The sequence below is a fragment of the Panthera onca genome, chromosome B1, assembly GCF_046562875.1.
Source record: "Panthera onca isolate mPanOnc1 chromosome B1, mPanOnc1 haplotype 2, whole genome shotgun sequence".
Classification (NCBI taxonomy): domain Eukaryota; kingdom Metazoa; phylum Chordata; class Mammalia; order Carnivora; family Felidae; genus Panthera; species Panthera onca.
The window spans coordinates 21315723-21339498 of record NC_138342.1 but is presented as its reverse complement, the minus strand read 5'-3'; the positions used below and the strand labels follow the sequence as shown (position 1 = coordinate 21339498).

The following is a 23776-nucleotide window of genomic DNA, read 5'->3' as shown; positions in this document are numbered from 1 at the left end:
CCGCGCGGAGCCGCTTGGCCACTTTGGGTGAGGATGCCGCTCAGGTAGGTTTTTGTCGTAACGTAGTCGGCCTCAACTCGCAGAACTGCTCTCACGAGTCAAGGAGCTTAGAAGTGAAGGGTGTTGGCCTTTTTTCAAACCAAAGATTTTTTTTTTTTTTGAAGTTTATTTATTTATATTGAAAGAGAGAGCAAGAGCGGGGAAGGGGCAGAGCGAGAGGGAGAGAAAGAATCTCAAGCAGGCTCCGCACTGTCAGCACAGAGCCCGACGCGGGGCTGGAACTCACGAAATCATGAAGCCGTGACCTGAGCGGAAAGCAAAAGTCGGCCGCTTAGCCGACTGAGCCACCCAGGTGTCCCCCGAACGGACTTTTTTGTTTGTTTGTTTGTTTAAACTCAGGGTTGTTCCAATTTCCTCTAACTTCTGGGTACAGCGGTTTCATCTTGGGCGTTTCAAGGCTTCTGACACAGGGTTACGTGATGAAGTCTTCTGTGCATCCTGACCATGCCTGCGTGAGAACATTTCCATTTTTAGACAAGCCCCACTGGCAGCCCTGTAACAAGCATCTGCCTTTTGGTACAGAACAACTTCTCAAGTGTAAAGAGAGATTTTAATTCTGCGTAAAAGTCAGCAAGGCTTGGGGCCCGTGGCGGGCTCCGTCGGTAGAGCGTGTGACTCCTGATCTTGGGGTTGAGCTCAAGCCCCACGTTGGGTGTGAAGCTTACTTAAGAAGAGACGCCAGTAAGGCTTATTCTCAAACCATTACGAGTTCATAATGAGTTGAGAAACGATGATGTTAAACAACCACTGTTACAGAGTAAAGAGGCACTTGAGTCTTTCCGTCAGTCACTCCCATGTCTGTCTGGGGATAAGGCCCTTGCTACTCAAAGTGGGGTCCCTAGACAGCGTCCTGGGCCCGTGTGCCGAGCCGCATCGGGGTCCTCACAGGCCTCAAGCCCCCCTCAGTCTCGGCCTCCATCCCTGCCTCCAGCTGGGTCGGCTCTTCCCTAAGGAGGGGCGCTCTGTCTGCAAAGTCAGGGTCCCAGGCTGCTTCCTGACGGGCTTCTCACACCCCTCTCTCCCCATTCCCCTGCAGTCCCCCTGCACCTCCCCCTGCCCAACCAACAGCACCCCGGGGGCCACCTCAACGTGGCCAAGACAAACCCTAAGACCGGCGGGAGAAGCACAGGTTCCTCAGGCGGCTTCCCATGACTGTGGTGCATGCACAGCACCCCGCTGCGGTCCAAAGTCAAGTACTCATCGAAGACCACAGATCTTTACAGTGCACGGAACTCAGTACCTCTAGGATACAACAGTGATTCTCACCCGTACATACCCCTGGACGCTGCTGGGCTCTTCTGATGGTCAGTTTCCATGACCTCTGAGCAATAAATGAGTGACATTTTCAGTATGAGTCCTTATTAGGCAAATATGTGTGTGTGAATAAATTTTTATATATACATCTAGCCTCTCTCCACTAGCCTTTCTTCCACATAGAGAAGGAAAGCTCTATGGAAGCGGAGCTTTATTTGTTGCCATATCTGCGGTGCCCGGCTATATAGAGCAAACTTAACTAATTCAGCACAATTATTAATGCTGAGTAAGGGACAGAGGCCAAGGATACTAACAACTTACTCATGGAAGGTCACTCCACCCCACAAGGGGAGACATGAGGCACAGAGATCTGTTTTTCCCCTAACAGACATAGTTGGGAGATTCTACCCATCTGACCCTGGGAACCTGTTATATTTATACAATTATATTTATACAATATCACGTACTAACCAATTCCCAATGGTCCAGTAAGTACCCTGTGGTCCCATTACACTGAAGGACCTGCCCTTGACCCAGACATACCAGACCCAGGAAATACCCAGACCCTCCCAGCTCCTTGCCTTCTTCCATTAGTCCAAACCTCAGCATGTTTTTACGCGTTGAAATCCTCAATGTCCTCATTCTCTGAAGCACTAATGAAATGCTACCTTCTCGACGCTCTCCTTGATGTTCGTACTGCCTCCAAGCCCTTAACTCCCCCAACTAATACAAATCCAGTGGGCCTGGGTTTGAACCATGGCTTTGCCACTTTACACTGTGGAGTCCTGGAAATGAAAATTGCCTTCCTTTTTCTTAATTTCTTCATCGGTGCAATTAAGGTAACAACAGCAACACTTACCTGTTAGGACGCCAGTTACAAGTAATAAAATCCTATTCAAATTAACTCTGGCACTGAAGGGAAATGGTAAGGATAATGGGTTGCTTCTAGGAACCCAAGGGCAGGAATCTAGTTGAGCATCAGTAAGGGGTTAGAAATGGGAGTGCTCTCATTTTAATGGGGGTGTCTGTTTCGTTCTCCCTGCAAACCAGTTCACGTCGCAGGTCAGTTCCTATGTGAAAACAAGGCCCACGTGATCTCCTATTTCCTTCCTGCGCAACTTGACAGGAAGCTTTTTCAGTGGTCCTATCAGCTACCATGGGGGTAAAAACAAGCACATAGCTCCCAAGAGCCCATCTCATGGAAGGCGCTTTTCTCAAGAAGGCTAAAAGGCCAGAGATGGGAGGGCTTTTCATAATGTGGCTCATGATCTGAGCATCCTTCTCAAAACTGCCTATTAAATGGGCTCATAGGAATTTGAGGAATAAGAAATGTTTTCATGTAAACGCCTTGGCACATAGAATACACTTAATACGTTTTATTCCAGAATTTATGGTTTGTAGCCCCCTAGAGTGACTTGCCTAGCGTCTGTTCCCCATCGTAGCAACCTCAATTTCCTTTGTGGGTAATGATCTCTTTCCCTATTGGTTGTCAATTCAGGCCTCAGCACAGGAACCAAAAAGCCCCGAGAGGTTCCTTTTAACCGACACTTCCTGTAAATGCAGGGAGTGGTAGCGGGCTAGGCTCCCATGACCAGTTGCTGTTATCCGCAAAACCGAATCTGGAGCAGGTGACTTAGGGATAAGAGAGGGAATGCACAAGGGTAGGCGCTCCCTGAGCAGACCGCTCTTCCGAAGGAGGCTCCTTAATCCACAGGGTTCTAGTCCTAAACATGATTCTGGCTTCCCTTCAATCCTGTGGGCTTCCGCTTTTCTTGCCAAATCCCCTTTCCCTAGTAACCAGCCTTGCTTCCTGACTTTAAAACCTATTTTAACTCCAATAATGACGATCACAGTGAAGGTGTACATTTCTAAATCTTTGTGGTATTATATGCAAAACAGTCACATCACTGGTTTCTTGAATGAATAAGCAAAAACCAGGCTTGAGGACTAAAGTCACACTGACCCAGAAAGACCAAGCTAAATGGGCTCCTGAACCCGACTGAGGACACCAAAGCACGTATCTGGGTTTTGAGGTTAAACAGAGCCAGGACCACAGCTAAGGGCTTTTCCTTAGTGGCTTCCTAATAACTATGTTATTTCCCCCACCTACAAATGGGACAGAGGAAGAGTGGAGAGCTGCAGAATCCACCACCCAGATAAATCCATGGCAGAATGGGGTTTACGATTTGAGCGCCACTCAGGTCATTATTTCACACCCTGGTCTCTGAGCCCTGGTCTTCCTAACGCTCACATAGAAGGTCCAGAAACTCCTGAAGCTACAATTGGCCACTAAACCTATTGGAGATGAAGAAGACTCATTATCTTCATCTGGAACATGGAAAATGTTTTGAAGTTTACAGGATCATTCCCTCCAGGATTATGAAATGTAGCGCATCATTTACATGGAAGGCTTGGCTAGGGGGACTAGCCAGGAGATATTAACATGATAATAACAGCAATAATAAATAGTGACAATAATTAATACCTAGCAACGGAATAGCACTTTGGAGTTCATAAAGCATTTTCAACCTAGAACTACATTTGGACTTTTCACCTTCTCTAGGGCTGTTTTTCTCAACTGGAAAATGTGAGGATTGAAATGGAAGGGCTTATGCCCCATAAAGTTCCTTAAGACAGAACGTGTCACAGAAGCACTCCCTAGTAACCGGTGTCCCTCAGATCCTTTGGTGACTGTGACTTGGGAATTCTAGTGTGGCACTCAGAAGCAGAATCCTGGGCCCCTGAGGCCGCATCTAAATGGCAGCTCTGCTAAATTTCACATGACTTTTGGGCACATCCGGGCCTGTCTCTTCATCTCTAAAACAGGCATGAGCTCATAGGGTTGTGGTGAGGATTAGACAGTGCCCATCGAACAACTTAGAAGTGGCCAGAGTGACTTCTCCCACAATCTTGCCTCACCTCTTGTCCCTCAGTCCAGTCCATTCATCATCTTCGCTAACTATTGAGAAACCCCAACCGGGACTTACGATGTAAACCCAAATACCATCACATAGGTGGACATCCGCAGGTCATTTACACTACAGCCTGGAAGGTTTTTAGGATGAGCTTTGCTATGGACTGAATTGTGCCCCTACTCCATTCACGTTGAAATCTTAAGTCCCAGGGTGACTCCATCTGGAGATGGCACCTTCAGGGGGTTCATTAAGGTTAAATGAGGTCCTGAGGGTGGGGCCCAAGTCAGATAGGACTGTGGCCTTTGAAAAGACCCAGCCCTCTTTCTCTTGTTCTCTCTCTTTCTCTGGGCCATGTGAGACCACAGCGAGGGTGGCTGTCTGCAAGTCAGGAAGAGTTCTCACCTGAACCTGACCAGGCTGGCTGGTGCCCTGATCTGACTTCCAGCTTCCAGGACTGTGATTAAGTTCATTTCTGTTGTTGAAACCACTCAGTCCATGGTATTTTCTTATGGCAGTTGGAGCACACTAAGACAAGCCCTTAGTGGAAATTTTCAGAAATAGCCACACCCTGACTGAGCTCAGAGCCTAGAATGTTCCTGGCCATTTAAAAATTCCCACTTATGTCCTAACAAATTCTAACTTCCGGCATTACCCAGAAATAAGGATGGGTATTCATGTTTCCAAGCAAATAGCCGCATATACCATTATTCTTCAGCTGAAGTTCTTCCCCCCAATCACACCATTTGCACCTTTGGAATCTACCAGCAAATTCTCAGCTTGTGAAATCTCTAGGACATTTGGTGATTAAACTAATCATCACTGTCCGCCAAGTCACAATTATTTTTCCCCAAAACTTTCGTTGTATCGTCTAACCATCTGAATGCCACATGAAGAACAATAGCCAAATTATGGAAAGAGCCTAAATGTCCATCAGCTGATGAATGGATAAAGAAACTGTGGTTTATATACACAATGGGATAGTACTTGGCAATGAGAAAGAATGAAATATGGCCTTTTGTAGCAACGTGGATGGAACTGTAGGGTATTATGCTAAGTGAAATAAGTCATAAAGAGAAAAACAGATACCATGTTTTCACTCTTATGTGGATCCTGAGAAACTTAACAGAAGACCATGGGGGAGGGGAAGGGGGAAAAAAAGGTTAGAAAGGGAGGGAGCCAAACCCTAAGAGACTCTTAAAAACGGAGAACAAACTGAGGGTTGATGGATGGGAGGGAGGGCGTGGGTGGGTGATGGGCATGGAGGAGGGCACCTGTTGGGATGAGCACTGGGTGTTGTATGGAAACCAACTTGACAATAAATTTTATATATAAAAAACAACAACAACAACAAAAAAGAACTTAGTCATCATTACTCTGTGCTGTGCGGTGAGAAGAACAGAGAGGAGGCGTGCAAGGAGAAGCCAGTTCTAGGTAAAAGGAACCCCTGTCAAGTCACCAAAGAGGTCACCGTGGAGACCACCCAGTCACGCTATTTCCTCCTTTTCGTGACGAAGGTGGGTGCTTCTAGGTCGACAGTGTGGGATTTAAATACATACCAATAACCCTACTTGTCCAGCCCCAGCAGAAATTATCAACCAGGTAAAGGTGCCAGAAATGACTGACCTACGTGTCTGTACTAAAGTGAGGTGGGCAGAATGTAAGGAAATGAAAAGCAGGGACTACAGTCATAATGCCAGAATGAACTTGACACACACCCAAGCTTCATACTTACCTTGAGACATTTTTTCATAGAACAGCACAGTTTAAAGTGCACTTCCTCAAAGCAAACCATTCTGTAAGTTCCAATAGTTATAACCTATTTGTGTTTGGTATGGATGTTTCTTGTAGTTTAAACCCTCTCCCTCTCTGTAGTCGAGAGTATTTATCCGCCTTTTCAATGAACTCCACATGTGTGAGAGTAACAGCTTTGTGCCAGGCACTCAAGCGAGTTTATCCTGAACACAAAAAACTACATGTATAAAGTACATTCTTACAGGTTCTGACTGGGCCTGTGACTTACAGGGCCATCACTTGACCTTATGCTTTAGGCTCTAACCCTTAGGTCAAGGTGAATAACCTCTTTATATACATCAGCTACATCGGTCTCCTTCATGATTTCCTAGCACTGAACTTTTTTTAAGGATTTCTTTTTAGTCTAACATTCTAGATTTTTTTTTTTTTTTTTTTTAAAGGGAAAGACTCCCTTCTGTGACCACTTACTGCTAGAACCTGATGTAGCCTGCCCTCTCCATCCCCGTAAATGGCAATCATCTGGAGGTGCCGTGACAAAAAGAGTAAGATACACTTAATGGATCATTGGTAAGATTGCTTGGAAAGGGCTCACATACTGTTTATGGCAAGGAATACACATTTATTATTCTCTTCTGAACTCTAAATCAAGTAATCACTATCAATCTCGAGCCTTAAAAGCTTCCGACTTAAATTGTCTCTTATTTAACAATCACTATTTTTAGAGCAAGATGTCTTTAGAAAAATTCTGATAACATGTTTTTCTTGGAAGGGGGGAGAAGTCAGATAAAAAACAAACTTGCTAGGATTTAAAAAATATGTAACGTCCCCTTTAACTCTGTTTCAGTACTAAACACAGAATCTTTTCTCTCCATATCAGGAGGCCCCACTAAAAAGCACAAACCATCATTGTATGTTCTTTTGTGCATCAAACCAAATACCAACTTTATATTGGAAAAGCAAGCTGCTGTTAAATAATACTCGTTAATCTTGTTGAGATTAGCTTGAAATGCTCCTGGATTGGGAGATCTGCCCCGTGGGTGACAAAGCCCCTTTCCTTATTTATTATGTACATGGAGAAAACCCCCAAAACTATCTCTCTGGAAAGCATTACACAGTTACAAATACTGAATAGGAAATGAGCATAGCTATCGCTTTGACGTGATATAGACAGCAAGGTAAGATTTTTAATACGCAAACTGTGACACGTAATTTAATTCTACTTCATGAACTATTCAGAGAGCCAAGACGCAAAGACGTGCATCAGGCACAGCCAACAGAAGACTTTACAATGGTTTGCGTTTCCTTTTTTATTTATTCCTTGAAACTGCCCGTATTGCAGGTGTCTCATGGGCGAAATATGGAACTGAGCAGATTCTTTTTTCTACAAAATTATGGTATAAACTTGCTCAATTTTCTATCTTATTGCTAATAAACCTTACAGGCGCACAGTTTGTAAAATAAACCCCTTAAGGACTGAATGCGTACAGCATGCTGCAAGGTACAAGAAATAAGCTAAAAATGAGCATATAAACCTACGTCTGGACCAACACAGTACTGAATGCCGGCAAACATTTATCACGACACAGGGAAAAATTAACAGGAGATACAGTTCAGTCCTGAAAGGGTTAAATAGAAACCCTAATATATTATTGTTTCTAATCATCCAGCCCACATTACAGTGCTTGAAAACAAAATCAGAAGTACCGAACACACATTTGTTCAGCACTCCTTAGAAAACACAGCTGCTTTTGAAATCAAAAGTAAGTCACTTGGTTAATAATTGAATAGCATTTTGTTTAAAAAAGGAACCCCCCTCCCCCACCCCGTGGATTATCTGGTTAAACAGGATGAGTTTAGTTCTCAAAAACTGCATGGGGAATACTCTGTGAGGGCACAGATGGTACCAGTTTCATTAAAAACAAAAACAAAAACGAAAACGAACCAGTTATGATCGCAAATAAGTCTGTGCAGAAGAGGGATAAATATTTCACTAACACATATATGAGGATGCCTTTAGTTGCCACAGTTGAAGAGAAGTCAGCAGCAGGTTAAATATTATACTAGTGTTCGATTCTGAAATCATTCAAAATCAAAAGGGCATTCTACATTTAAAGCCTTTAACTTGCCTTCCCAATCTATGTGATCAATTCGACGGAACTAAAAAACAGACTGGATCATGGACTCAGCTTCTAGCATATTTTTAGAAATTGCATAGCTCACGAGAGCACAAGATACCCTTCTAAAACAGAATTTTAAAAAACCAGAAACAACCCAAAACTCGAATGTTTTCTAACTGAAGTGGTCACCATTCTAAGAAGAGCATCTAGCATCTCTAATAATGCCATCGGAGGAGGGGCTGTATTCTACTATAACCAGAGGACAAGGCTCCTATAAATTATACACTGAAAATGATTTACAAATCCATAAAGATTTTTTTTTAAAGCAGCTGACAAAAGAACTACTGATAAAAAAAATAAGCTACAACAGAAATCATTTCAGTCTTTAGTTTGTGGTATGCAGAATGGCATAAAATAGCAAGGGAAATGTCTGTAGAAGTACATTCTTGGACTTTTCAAACAAACAAAAAACAAACAGGAAAAGGCTTTACAGTCTAGTATTTCAAAATTATCTTATTAAAAGAAACAAACAGCCAAAATAAGGTATAATTAAATAGTAAAAAAGCAAAGTTCATTTTAACAAAGCCATAAACTTGAAGAATTAATTTGAGCTGCAAAGCTACGTAAGGAATAGTCTGTTCTTCAAAAGTATCTCATCTGTTATCGGTTAATTTAACATAGTTTTGTATGTAACTAAACACCAAACCTGGGAAGTGGAGGAAACTTGTGGCCCATTGGAAGTAAAGCGGCACTGAAAATATATTTCCACGCTCCGAACCAAAAGCAGTGTAAAGATTACTTCCATGACTCAACAGAGAAGAATAAATACTACTCAGAAATAAGCAAGTTTGCAAGAAAGAGCTAGTAAACAGTTAAAACAAAGAAAGGTAAGGCCACAATTCTGCCCTTGATCACTGGATCAGATTTGAAGTGTGAGGCAGGGTCCGCTTACAAGAGAAGCTAGTGACTGGAGCAGATCTGAAGAGAAGGCTATACATATAGAATAATGCAGCCTGTGAGTAATTAAAAAGGCTTGCAGTACGATAAAACCACAATAACTCTGATTTAACCAGTAATGTGTTTTACAAGTGACTTCCTCCTTGAAAACTGAGGAAAAGGTGATTTAGAGAAGTTAGGAATTGTATTTACAATGACACAGTCTGAGCAAAAGAATGAGTTGACGAAGATAACAAAGCTGGGGAGAGGGGGAAAGCTACTAATGTTTACAAAGTCTACCGATGAAGACGTTTTCAAAACAGCCCATGACACCAGAAAGACAATGTTCTGTATGGCAACACTGTGGGAAGTTAGTTTTGCATTCATAAGGTACTTGTGGCTCCTGTTTTATGGGACAGTAAAAGCTTACCACACTCTAGAGGTAGTTTTGAACTCTAGAAAGAATGATTGTAGTACTAGACTGTGTCCAGAACATCACACACATGGTTCCTGTACTAAATGTAGCCCAGTGAGTCGGCTGCAATTTCTAAGAAACTGAACAAAGGCCTGACCAGAGTGCAGGAATGGAAGCAAGGAAAAACCGGTGAGCCTATAGCATGGAAGGGCCAACACACAACCCGAATGCAACGAAATCTTAACTGAATGGAAAAGAAATGTCTTCTGAGTAGGAGACATCTGTGGAGACACTCAGCACCGGGGAAGAGAAGACAGAGAAGTCAGGAGAGAGATGAAAAGATTAATTGCATTTGCAGTTTTACAATCTCACAACTATCTGTTCTAAAGTACTGTCTTCCAAGCTATTTGAGTTGGTCATCTAATAAAAGCATCTTGTTTCAAGGTTACAATGATGTTTTGACCTAGGCTACCAAAAAAATAATAATAATAATAAAATAAAAAAAAATAAGTAAACAAACACATGCTTTTGCTGAGATTTTCTCATTATACAATAAGGGCACCATCTACCAGCTGGTAGCAAATACTTCTCATGATATTTTTTTTTTTTTTTTTTTGTCCTATGCTAACAAGGCGGAAAACACCCTGCTGAAGGAGATCACTGGGAACATTCCAAGTTCAAAATAAAATGTTTAACTTACACATAATACAAGTTATGTACAAGATTAGGAGTGGGGCGGGGGGACCTGAACGAATCTGGAACATGTAGATACATTTACACATGGGCAAAGGGGAGAGAACACTTCAAATACCAACATGTTCTGCACCATGAATTCATTAATGACTAAATGGCCACATTTAATTCCACGGAAATTTTAGAACCTCTTGGAATACCACTATAAATACATTTAGAACAACAACAACAACAAAAAAAGGAAAACAAGGAAAGAACTACCAACAGTGTCTGAGAATAGAGACTAAGTTAACATACATTGCATGTACTGCAGGCAAGGCAGAGGCATTTTTTTTAAAGCTTTTGCACAGACTTCATATAATCTTAAAAAAAAAAAAAAATAGGCGGGCCTTTACAAGATTTGACTTGCTGAAATCAGAACAATTTTGACTCGTGAAAAGTCATAAGACATCAGCTTTAAAAAAATAAAATAAAATAAAAAGATCAGTTCCAGCCTTAAACCAAACAAAAAAAACCTGGAAGAATATGGTAATTAGGTTAAACAAGCATGGTCAGGCTTGGAACTTGAATGTACTGCAGAGCAAAAGCTCAGACGGGGTGGGGAGGAGAGGGACCTATTTGGTAACAAAGGTGTACTATATACTGTGATATAAAAAAAGGTATGGTGAAAATGTACCTTTTGCTAAAGCTTATACAAGTTCCTTGGTCCGTAAAAACTATGTTAGATTTGTGTCTTCTAGTTTGATTAACTTTTATTCCAGCCACATCTCTATTTCTTGCCCATTTAAACAAAACCAAACAAAAACCAACCAAACAAGAGTAACAGCCGAAAACAATCGATTCCCAATAGTTTGTACATTTCGACGTTTTGTTTGTTTGCTTTACTGCGGCTTCTGCACTTCAGATCAGCACTTGTAGGTAATGGGGTTTCTGAACAGTATCACCTGGTATGAAAAGTTTTCCCAAGAAACCACAAAAGATTGTTCATTTTTTTTTTCTTTCTTTCTTTCTTTTTTTTTTTTTTTGTCAACATTTTGCCGCACTCAAGTCAGTTTAAGTCCCAGCAAGAAGCCGGTAGTTAGGACACCACTGTTGCTGCAGATGATGTGACACTGGTAGAATTTGTGCTGACATTTGTGTAACTTCCCTCGCTGTTTGTGTTTGATTCATTAGGGGGCACTTGGCTTGAACTGGCTCGAAGGATTGCTCCTGCCGCACTGCAGTGTGGCCGTGGCCCTGGTTCCGGTGTGTAGGTAAAGGTAAGGCTGGTGGAATAAATGATTCCATCATTACGGACCAAAGTTACTGGAACCTGGACTGGCTGCCGGACCCATCGCCAGCCCTCCCGGAATGCAGAAATGTCTGGGACAACACAGAGCATACTCTCTCCACATCTGAGGAGGAAATATAAAGCACTTAAAAGGAAGGTAAATTTTAGAACTGGAACTTAAAACAAGGTTGCTCGATACATTACGATCAGTATTAGGAAAGAATCTCAGGTACCCAACCCCATCAAAAACTCTGGATGACGTAAAAAGTTTCATTAAGTACCTGTACATAGTTTCAGCTTCTACATCCCCAAACCACACTCGTAAATTTGGAGTGAAATTCTGTCCTGTAAGTTCAAGCATTGCTACGTCCCCACCGCCATTCAACTGAAATTCACAGAAAATCAGAACAATGTTGAGAAAACTTTTCATTTTCCATTAAAGTACACATATTAGTTTTTCATTTGACTATGATTTGTGAAAAAAATGGAAAAATAAAACTCTTCTTTTAAATAATATGATTATAAGGACAAAATGAGCTAAAAAACATCTCAAGATAATATAGTTAAACTTAAATTTTCTTGTATAAAAAGTATGCTTTTATTTTTTTTAATCAACAAACAATGTATTAAAATCTCCAAATCTTATGATTAATTGTGAATAAAATCATGCTAAGTCAGAGCAGAGAAAGCAACTGCAAAGAGCTAAAAGTCAACTTGTAAAGGGTCTCACCTGAAGACTTTCTACGACAGGCACAGGGGTGACTGGGGCAAGGACAGGGCCCATCCCCTCGTAAAATGTATACTCTGCCTTATCCGTACTAATGATTGTCCAGGAAGCTCCATCATTTATCATCTCTTTATTTGGTTCTTTTGGGCATGGAGTGGCCTGATGAAGAAAGAAATGTTTAGAAATGGAAGTTTACATACACTGCAGTATAAAGACAATTTTAACAAGGTAACATTCATAGACTGGAGTTAACAGGCAGACAATTTACTACAAATTTCTGAACTTTCCAAACATGGCGCTCTGCCAATCCCTAACTAAACACAGAGCATCAATATGACAACCTCACATCCAGTAGTTTTTTATACCATGAAATATTTCAGGGACATATTAAAAATAATACCTTTCAGAATACCCATTTAAGAGCACACCAGTACCTGCATAATTTCTTTAATAAAAGATAGTATTCGTGATGTAAATAGCTACTTAAAACTCTTTATGGGTCCCTAAGAGAATAAGAGCCCTTCAAGCGTCGAGAGCAGTTAAACCTAGGTACTCCCAGCAGGAGGAAACCAAGATGTGAACTGGCAAACCCCACCCCTACCTTCAAACACCCAGGCCAGTCCAGCAGTTCTGGGCTGAGGAGGACGGCTGTATGTGGCCATCTCTCTGAAACGGGGTCTTCAGGTGTTTACAAGTGCGTTTCACACGAAGTGTTAACCATCCCATTAAATCATCTGCCCATGTCATAGACGTCTTCGTGAAAGACTTCTAGTAAACGCAGTTAAAAATCAGCTTTCGAAACATTTCCTCATTACTATCTAGGAAGACCTCGACGTAAATCTGATAATTATGAACCCTCCCCAGAAATGTGTGTGCATCTATATACAACATCTTCACACAGTTTCAGAGGACTCAATGAACACCCAAAATCTACTTTTGGATGATCTGAGAACCTTTTTTGATTCCCAGAAATCGATATTAACTGTGTCTCCAAGAACATGTTTATGGATTTGAGTTCTTCCTTGAGGTGGGATGACTGCCATGTCTCAGGATCAAGTAGGTTAAGAACTTTCAGACTTGAGAAAAATACCTGAAAACGGCTTTGTGTCTTTGGGTACAATTAACATTAAACAAGAGTTTTAGGTTTCTGTATGCTGCTAACCGAATAGCTGACACTTTTTTTTTTTTTTATCAGTAATTTAAAAACATACCTGAAACTGGATTATTCTTTCTTGAGAAAGGCACAAGTACATTCTTTCTGTATCCTTAAGGTAAAATGCACATTTATGGAGTTGTGATACAGGATCATCTGCATCCAGTAATGCGGTTTGCTTATCCACTTTCCTAATTATCTATAGTTCAATAATTAAGAAAGAAAAGGTCATCACATATGGAGAGCTTTCATTCTGGACACTGCCAAGGGCACACGGAAAGAATATGCTATAACAACACATCACAGTGTATATACAAAAACATTTACAAACACTAAGGCTAGGTATAAAAAATACTTTCAGATCACAAGCATGGCAGAATGTGGAAATGGTTACCTTCTTCTGGGAATACCTGAAAAACAGGGCAGGCAAGATACTCATTTTCTAGATCACTGCCTTTCAAGCTTTACTGTGCATACAAATCATCTGGGGTTTTTGTTAAAAACACATCTGTTCTAATCCCACAGATTTCACGTGGGCCTAATAGTCTGCATTTCTAACAAGCTGACAGCTGGTGTTAACCCTGCTGGCCAATGGACCGTATTTTATGTAGCAAGTTCAGTTGACTTTTCCAATGATATACAATCACATCAGAAGAAAATCTCTGAAGACTACTCTCCCTCCCCGCTCCCTCCCTCTCCGTGTGTGTGTGTGTGTGTGTGTGTGTGTGTGTGTGTGTGTGTGTACATATACATATAATTAAAAACCTGGGGCACCTGGGTGGCTCATTCGGTTGGGCGTCCGACTTCGGCTCAGGTCATGATCTCACCGTTTGAGTTCAAGCCCCGCGTCAGGCTCTGTGCTGACCGCTCAGAGCCTGGAGCCTGCTTCAGATTCTATGTCTCCCTCTCTCTCTGCCCCTCCCCTGCTCATGCTCTGTCTCTCTCTCTCAAAAATAAACATTAAAAAAAAATTAAAAAAAAAAAATAAAACCTAAGATAAGTATCATTTTGTAGATTAGGAAACTGGCTCAGAGAAGTCAGGTAACTTGCTCAAAATCACCTGGTTAGAAGCTGAATGACCAGAATGTGATTCCAGGGCTGGCTGCCTGCCCAGACTGAACTCCATTACATTTTATAATCCAAATATTTCACAAAATATGTATAGGTGTCTGAAAGATAATCCTATCAAGTGTGAGAAGTCCCTTAGCCCATTGGAGGTAATCACTACGTGTTTGATGATTATGAAGATCACCTCCAACAGCATACAAACATGTTACAGAACTATTTCTCATCTAAAATCAAAAGTAAAGAAATTCCTTCCTCGACGGTATGTCACTCTCCCTTCCTCTCCACTCCACGGGTCCCCTTTATACCAAACTCTTCTTCCTCACTGCACAGTCCCTTTAAGTAACGCCAGACTTTTGTCTCTAAGTCTCCACCAAATTGCCCGTCGAGGGCCACCAAGGACATCCAGAGAGATGAATCCATGGGCATCACGAGGCATCTGTCCTCACCTTATTAGCTTTCTCAGAAGCACTGACACAGATGTCCTCCTTTTGGGGACAGCCCTGCTCTAACTGGCCTTTAGAGTGTCCCAGAGCTGAGTCCTCTTTTCTCCTCCCTCCATCCTCTTTCCTTTCTGCACTATTTAGAGGTTGGCAATTCCTGAAGTTGTATCTCCAGCCCCAGCCTCTCTCCTCTGGCACGCAACTTGTATATTTAACTACCTACTCAACAGTTCTACTTAAGACATTTAATAGGCTTCTTCAATCTCGATTAAAACCCAAACTTTTAGGGACAGCTGGGTGGCTCGGTTAAGCGCCCGACTTCGGTTGAGGTCATGACCTCACAGTTTGTGAGTTCGAGCCACGCATCAGGCTCTGTGCTGAGAGCTCAGAGCCTGGAGCCTGATTTGGATTCTAGGTCTCCCTCTTTCTCTGCCCTTCCCCCATTCACCCTCTGTCTCTCTCTTCTTTCAAAAGTAAGTAAACATTAAAAAAAAAAAAAAAAAACAATAAAACACCCAAACTTCTAACTTCCTCCAACTCACAGCTCAGTAAATGGCACCACCACTCACTCAAATGCAAAAACTTTGGAGTCAGCCTTGACTCCTTGTTTTCTCTTATACCTAATCATCCAAACTGTCAACAAATTCTATTAAGTCTACTTTCAAATAAATGTGTCATCTCTCATCACCTTACTGCTACCATCCTGAATTATGACCAAAGTCCAACCACTGTCTCTCTGTTCCCACTGCTACACCCCATGTTCTCCTCCTCACAGAGCAGCCAGAATTATCCTCCTAAACATAAATCAGTCATCATGCCCTGGTTAAAACCTTCCAGTGGCCTCCTGGCATATGTAGGTAATATAAAGTCCATACTCTAGACACGGAGAGAGACTGTACAAGATGCCATCACATCTACAAGGCTGACCTTGTAGCCTCATTTCCCACCCCTCCCCAGTTCAGACTACAGCGCCTTCCTCACTAGTCCTCACCACTCCGGTCTGACATTCTGTCTCCACTTGTGCTGTCTGTCTGAAATGCCCTTCACAGTTTGTGGTTCCCACCTTCGTTCTGGTCTCTGTTCAAATATACCCACTTTGAAGATTTCTCCGACCACTCCAAGCACTCCCCAAGGTCTCTAGGTCTTTACCCTGTTTTAACTTACTTTCCTAACATTTGTGTTAACCTTTAATACGTTAATATGGTTATTTCTTTAGCTAATGTTGTCCATCTCCCTAAAACTGCAAGCTCCATGAGGAAAGAAAGCCCATCTTGCTCACCACTGTATCCAGCATCTAGACAGTGTCTGGCACATGGAAGGTTCAGGACTATTTATAGAATGAACCTGTGCACGTAGGACAGTAACACATTGCTCCACAATGAACATCCTTCACAGTAACTACTGAGTTTTATGAGGATTAAATCAATATATGTAAAGTGCTTAGAACAATACTATTAATATCATGCAATAATATTGGCTTTTATTACTTGGTTTACATCTCAATATCCAAAGATTTTTCTTTAACTAAGCTACAATTGTATAAAAGTCCCCATGTTTAAAGTTAGCATTCTTCATGTTTACATTTTTTAGCTCTGCAGGTCATTTAGTCAGAATATCTTCCATTCTACTAACACCACACCCATTTTCGAGTTTAAAGGGAGACAGCACACTTTAGCGATGAGAACTTCTAAGAAGTCTTCGAGACTGACTAAATTCAAGCAAAATGTTTCAGTCTGATGCTAAAGTCTTAGGGCAATATTTAAATTTGAGGAGGTCTGGATTTTAGAGAAATGACTGAGTTTTGAATGACGTAAGCCTTCAGCACTCACTCATCCTTCTCCTCTACGTGAGAGTCATGACTCGTCTGCAGCCCTGTTGTTCGTGCGCCCCACGGTTTCTGCACTAGCTAGTGAGAAGCACATCGTGAACGTGAGCCATGTTTGGTTCCATTTTATCCCCACAACAGTTCTCTGGACAGAGACCCTACTGAACGACCTCTCACCAATAAAGAAACCAAAGATGGTCACTACTATTTGGCATCAGAAACTTGCTTTGGTCATTTCTAATTATCAAGAAAAGGAAAGAAATCTGAGACACCTGGCAATGCAAATGTTACAACCTAAGCCACGTGTGTGGTGAATTCTACATTCCTAAAACATCAGGGAGAACTCCAGCCGGCGCTCTCTCCCGCGCTGGCCCTGTAGCTCGCTGGTACAGTATCTACCGTATTTCTGAGATAAACTGGATACAGCCCAACACTGTGTCCCTACCCCCCACCCCCCGGACCTTGAATCAGACATACTCCTAAATCCCCTCCGTCTTTAACATAACTAACTTTTCTTTCTGAAAAGGAGGGGGAATATAAAGCGGGAGTATAAGGGGCTTTTGCGTTCATTTTGCGAAGAAAAGCAGTTTTTACAGTTTCAAAATCGTCCTAGCGAACAAAAAGTCCTAAACACCGTGCTTCTCTCTCAGAGTATGAAATAACAATTTAATTTTTAATAACTCTATCTTCTTGTTGGAGAGTAAACTAGTAAAAACTATGCTTATATTTTTAAAGAAGTAAGAATTTCTATGCTTCTGAAACTTGGTCCTGTGGTGGGATATAGCAGGTACCACAAAGAATGAATATAGTATATCTGTACTGGTTAAGGAAAGAAATCATAATGCAATTATTTAGTGCCCTCTATTGAACATGTTCAGATATGCAACCAAGAAGCAAAACGCCACCAAAATTTATTAGAAACAGTGTAACAGAAAGTCATTAATAATGCATTCACAAAAATTGGCTGTCTGCCTTAAATCGGTTTTTGAATAAGGTGGGTGTGATTGTCAATAATCAATAGCAGTGATTATTGACACGTCTTCTTAAGTTAAAAAATGAAACCGAAGCGTATTTTTACATCTGAACGCTGTGCCTTTTTGGTGTTCTTAATTTTCACCACACACAGCAGCAAGAGCAGAGCATACCAGTCTGGGGAGAGCCATGCCGGTAACCGAGCACACAAGTTTGACTGTCTGTCCATAGTGGATGTAGCCATCACGAACTGTGAATTCTTCTCCTTCTGATTCATCATCATCCACTACAGTGGAATGACAAAAGAGATCGAATTATTATCTTTTAGAATTCTTTAATATACTTAGGAAAATGATAAAACTTAATAGATCTGTGTGTCTTATTATCAAAGAATTTCAACAGCTTCACACTAAAAACATCAAATACACATTTTCATACTCACAGAGATGAATGTAAAATGCTCCCCACTGCTGAGAACTGGCATGGAAATTACCTCCTTCTACATGCAAGTATCTGGTACTAACTGTCTGGGATCGAAGTCGATTAAACAGAGCCACCTTTGTTCCTGAGGCAATGCACACTGCAAAGAAAAAACAGCTTCTATTTATGTGACTGGGGGGGAAAGGACCTGTACCTGGCAAGTTATAATTATTCTTTACTATTACTTAATAATTAATAGATTCTGCTAACAAATTGATACCCTAAAAAAAAAAAAATCAAGGTAACTCTCATTAATGATGTCGGGCTAAAGATGTAAAATACGTCCATAAGATATTTTTTAAATGAGAACTATACAGTATATTTAATGCAGTGCTGTTCAGTAAAGGGATATTCTTAAATATCCAACAATAGGAAAGTGATTAAATACATTATAATATCATTCACCTATTAAATAATGTGTATCAAAATGCACTGGTTAAAAAAAAAAAGTATCTCCCTAGTATATCACTGAGTGGAAAAACGGGCTATAAAACCCTCTCTATACTGTGGTTCCATTATATATGTATTTATGTGGCTGTACGTGTGTGCCCACGTGCTCACATCCAATCCTATGGAATGTACTCAGGAGTCGAGAAGAATGTTTAGCAAAGTTGAGGCCAAATGCCCCTGGATATTGTGATTTTAGAGATTTTGATTTCTTCTAAATACCCTGAAGTATATAGCATTGCATGAAATTTCTTGAAAAACCAACCACATCTATGTAAGCAGGAAAATATTCTGAAAGTGAAATATGTTCTCTGTCAATAAGAAACTTACAATCAACAGAAAAAGTGAGTTTATTTTTTTTTTATTTTTATTTTTTAGAAAAAGTGAGTTTAAATAAAATCCTATAATTTGAATTGGAGATGGTGTGAATCCATGACATTAGCAAGAACACCCAACTCCCATTATGAAGTAAGCCTTGTCCTCTAGCAACAACAACAAAAACCAAAGAACAAATTTAAATCTGAGCAAGCATCTAAATGGACTACAAAGATGCTCTCCTTGACCAAACTTAAAAAATTTTTAAGTTTATTTATTTTTGAGAGAAAGAGAGAGGGAAGGAGGGGGAACGTGAGCGGGGGAGGGGCAGAGAGAGGGAGACACAGAATCCAAAGCAGACTCCAAGCTCTGAGCTGTCAGCAGAGCCCGACGCGGGGCTCGAACTCACGAACAGCAAGATCATGACCTGAGCTGAAGTTGGACCCCCAACCGACTGAGCCACCCAGGCGCCCCTCTCCTTGCCCATACTTTAAAGACAGGCTCCTCTTCCCTCTTGGCCTTCCCAGCCCAGTTACTGCAAGATTCCCTAAGTCTTTCTCCCACCCCTGACATCTGATTAAGTTCCTCATGCGCCACCCTGAGTATCTGATCACCAGAGAGAGGCCAGCCTTTAGCAAAAATCCTGTTAAGCTGGCTCCTCCAGAGCCCCTGTACCCTTAATGTTTCCTCTTGGTAATGTTCTATCCACTGCCCCCTCCCCTCACTCTGTTCCTGGACTAACAATCCACTGAGCTCAGCTCCACACTGAAGTCTCTTCTCCCTTCTGTGACAGTACTGAATACAATCTGTCTTTACCACCTTTAACTAGTGTCTGGCTCTACTGTGTTCTCTTTGACACTACCAGTTTATAAGATACATTAAACTACACCAAGGAAATGAAATTAGCAAAATCCAGTATGTGGTAATCTCTCAGGGCCAAATGACTCAGTCTCTTCAATAAATACATTGCAAGGAGAGAGAGCCATGAAGAGGGAATCCAAAGACAAAGAGTACTCAAGGTGGGGTGCCTGGGTGGCTCAGTTGGCTGAGCATCTCTTGATTTCAGCTCAGGTCACGATCCCAGGGTCAAGGGACAGAGCCCTGCAGGCATCAGGCTCCCTGCTGAGCAAGGAGCCAGCCTATTTGCTGTCTCCCCTACTCCCTCCCTCTGCTCCACTCACTCTCTCTCTCATTCTCTAAAAACTAAATAAAATACAAAAGAAAATAAGTAAGTAGACATGTTTACTTTAAAAAATACTCAAGGACATGTCAATATAATATATAGTGTAAATATCTGATGGGGATTCAAAATTTGAATTCTGATTCAACCAAAGTACTAACAAAATGGCATTTTAGATAATTTTAAACTTGTTTAATTAGACATTTGATAATATGAAGAAATTATTTCTTTTTATACTTGTTTAAGACTGGCCTGCAGTTAAGATCAGTCTTGAAATTAGAGGCTGGACACAGAGCTTTCGTATAATTATGCAACTCTGTCTACTTTACTATGTTTCAAAATTTCCATAATATAAATGGTTATAATAATAATGACTGAGGGAACTAAAACCAACCAATATATAAAAACCGAGTAAGTTCATAATAAAACAAAATAAAAACAAGCAAACTAAACAAAACTCCTAAAACCTTGAGCACTTTCAAAAAATACTACTGCTGTTCTGCAAATTAGTAAGCAAGTGTCTATCCTGCCTTTTCTCTGCAGACTATTATTTGAAACAAAACGCTAACAAGTTCTAAGTAAAAGAATATGAAAAAGCCCTTCATAAAACACTAGATTTAAGCAGCCATCGTCAGTGGCTAATGGTTGCTGAGGAACTCTGTACCGATGGATTAGGCTAGCAACAGCTCAACTTACTATAAACAATCTTAACAGGACAAGACGTGGGTATCATCTCAGGTATCATCTCTGACTTCTGATTAGAAGAAAACAAACATATAGAGGACCAGCTAATTCTAAAATACGTCTTTAGGTCTAACCACCAGTTTATGGAAAATATGAGAGACAGAGGCACAAGTAATCAGCCAGATCCGGAATATGGAAATTCCAAAGGAAAAACTACCCAGTTTCTTCAGCAAATGACATGGAAAGATTGGAGGGGGAGAGAACACACTATTATAGGTTAAAATGTATGGGCCTTATTTGGATCCAAGTTTGAACAGGCCAACTGCTAAGAAAAGAAACACACGCACACACACACACACACAACTGTAAAATAACACTTCAGAGACCATGTAATAAGTCTGCACACGGATTGGTTTTTAGATGGCATTAAAGCACTACTGTCAATACTTTTAGGCACCACTACTGCAGAAATGATGGTTGAAAGAACAGGTCATCTGAGATTTCCATTAAAATATTCCAGAAGTCAGAGGAGGAAGGACCATGGAAAAAATGAAACAGAACTGGCAAAACCTGTTGAGGCCAGGGGGCCGGTCCCCTTACACAAGTCTCTCCCTTTTAGGTAAGTTTGAAAATTTTCATAATAAAGAGTTAAAAAAAAAGAAAAAGAAAATTGGGTGCAGGGGTTGCAATGTGTAACTCAGTCAGACAGCGTTTATCTTTGGTATTTGGTAGGTCTAAAAATCTGCTCATGAGGCAGCAGTCTTTGCCAGAGCAACTGTGTTAAACATTTTGTTTAGGTTTTCAGGAAGGACTTCCACAGCCCATTTGATAACAGTGTTTCTCAAAGAGGAGCTTTTGATGTTCTTGGGGGATCAATTCTCTGGAATGAGAACGAGGACTTTTAGCGTCACTGGTCTGATGCATCCAATGCCATCAGCACTCCCTGTGGTCACTGACAGCACAAGGAATAAATTCCCACTTCCCATATGCTTCTGGGGAACAGTGCAGAAGCAACTCTGGTTGGGAACCATCTCCGTAGACCGGGCATTGTCCATTTCAATTAAAAAAAAAAAAAAAAAAAAGATGACCATAAAATGGCAATAATACATGTGACGGTTTCAGATTAAGTGGAGGGCCACAAAACCATTACTAACAAATGAATTTGCTATCAAAAAGCAATTTTCAGTTAAAAAAATAGTTGAATTTGTCTTATTAATCCATCAGGGGAATTGGTGACAAAAAAGAAAACTCAAGGATACGTACAGTCAGCATTCTTCAATGACTGCTTCTTTTTGGAAGGTTTGGAGATGACTTTTATCCGCTTGCTGAGGAACACACCAATATCATCGCTGTTGCCATAGAACATCTTTACAGACAACATGAAGTGCTTTCTCTTGTCTGAATCAGATATGTACAAAGTTTTGGCTGTGCAATAGTTCTGTGAAAAAAAGGGAAGTTTCAATAGCACCAAAAGTTTGCTGGTTATGTACTTACAACTCAGTACAGCCATGGCTAGGTTTTCGATGAATGAATTAGATGAATAGCTGAAAAAACCAACTGTAACAATTACTGACATTGATCCTGGAAGACAAAGGACAGTCTTATCAAATCTATGAAATACTACATTACGATCCATTTTATCCATTTTAAAACACAGTTTTTTCTTGTTTTATATAGCTCTATACCAACATAAAAGAATTATAAATGCTGTAACAGTAATTTTTTAAAAATAGAACTTAACAGGGCACCTGGTAGCTCAGTTAGTTAAATGTGTGACCCTTGATCCTGACTCAGGTCCTGATCTCAAGGTTAATGAGTTCGAGCCCTGCGTCAGGCTCTGTGCTGACAGAATCCTGCTTGGGGTTCTCTCTCTCCCTTTCTGCCCCTCCCCCACTTCTGCTCTCTCTTTCTTTCCTTCTCAGAAATAAACAAATAAACATTAAAAAAAAAACCACAGAATTTTACAGTTCAAAAAAAGCCCATGACTGTATTTCTGCAATGAAACAAAATAAATAAAGCTATCAGAATTCAACTGAATCTGTGTGAGATTTTTAGATCCTTTTCAAAATAGTGCACAGTTTTTCTTTACATGGATGAACACTACAGAACCACCTATAAGTCTGATAAAAACAAAGTTAGAGTAACTGGAGAATTATAAAATATTTTATGCCAGAAAAGGTTAGGAGCATACTTTAAAGAACTCTTTATAAAAAATGGTAAACTTTGCCAAATGGGATAATTCATATTATATCATCAAAAGAACTGATTGAGGGGCCCCCGTTTGGCTTAATCAATGGAGCATATGATTCTTGATCTCAGGGTTGTGAGTTCAAGTCCTACATTGGGGGTTGTGCTTACTTAAAAATAAAAAAAAATATGCAACTGGATTGAAAGGTAATAGAGAAGATAAACATAGCAAGGTATAATGCCAGTCTACCAGAAAATAAATTCTGGTACCTGAAAAGATAGCATCCAAGAGTTATAGCACTCACAAAGTAGCAGCAACTATCTCAAATATATATGACAATTCTATTATCATTCCTATTCCCCTGATCCCTATGAATTAGGGAAGGAACTATATTATTTTTTTTAAATGTTCATTTATTTTTGAGAGAGAAAAAGAGTGTGAGCAGGGGAGGGGCAGAAAGAGAGGGAGACACAAAATCCAAAGCAGGCTTCAGGCTCTGAGCTGTCAGCACAGAGCCCGACACAGGGCTCGAACCCACAGACCGCGAGATCATGACCCGAGCTGAAATCGGACACTTAACCGACGGAGCCACCCAGGTGCCCCTAAATTATTGATCTCCTTTTCCAGATTGGGTAAATAATGCTCAAACACAGCTTAAGTATTTAAAATATCTAAATTATATTTTTTAGAAGATCAATTCTCTACCTTGTAATTAGGCTACACAAGTTTCCTTGACTACAAGTTTCCTTGACTGTTGTGTGTTTCTTTTAAAAATCAGGAAAAATGCCACTCGTTTAGGAAACAGCTAATGTACTCTAAGTTTTCAACTTTTTAAATTTTAATCACGTGTAATTTTAGCACAACAAAAATAACGCCAGGGTTTAT

The 23776-nt window shown here is 40.7% G+C and overlaps 1 protein-coding gene and 1 long non-coding RNA gene across 8 annotated transcripts in view; one reads left to right on the top strand and one right to left on the bottom strand.

The window, feature by feature from the left end:
- Nucleotides 1-7273: 7273 nt before the first annotated feature.
- RBPJ (recombination signal binding protein for immunoglobulin kappa J region) overlaps nucleotides 7274-23776 on the bottom strand; it is a 219220-nt gene continuing 202717 nt past the window's right edge. For all 7 annotated transcript variants that reach the window (XM_078446229.2, XM_078446230.2, XM_060655293.3 and 4 more), the window contains 7 exons: nucleotides 21967-22141; nucleotides 18040-18177; nucleotides 17771-17883; nucleotides 13351-13491; nucleotides 12143-12298; nucleotides 11694-11797; nucleotides 7274-11536 (listed from right to left, as the gene is read on the bottom strand). In XM_078446229.2, coding sequence (XP_078302355.1) covers nucleotides 11221-11536; nucleotides 11694-11797; nucleotides 12143-12298; nucleotides 13351-13491; nucleotides 17771-17883; nucleotides 18040-18177; nucleotides 21967-22141 — 1143 coding nt within the window. In that variant the 3' untranslated portion in view covers nucleotides 7274-11220. The remainder of the gene's footprint in view (nucleotides 11537-11693; nucleotides 11798-12142; nucleotides 12299-13350; nucleotides 13492-17770; nucleotides 17884-18039; nucleotides 18178-21966; nucleotides 22142-23776) is intronic.
- The window catches only part of LOC132692635 (uncharacterized), a 41203-nt gene continuing 28909 nt past the window's right edge, over nucleotides 11483-23776 (top strand). Inside the window, exon 1 of the long non-coding RNA XR_009616480.1 lies at nucleotides 11483-11569. This is a non-coding gene — a long non-coding RNA (uncharacterized LOC132692635). The remainder of the gene's footprint in view (nucleotides 11570-23776) is intronic.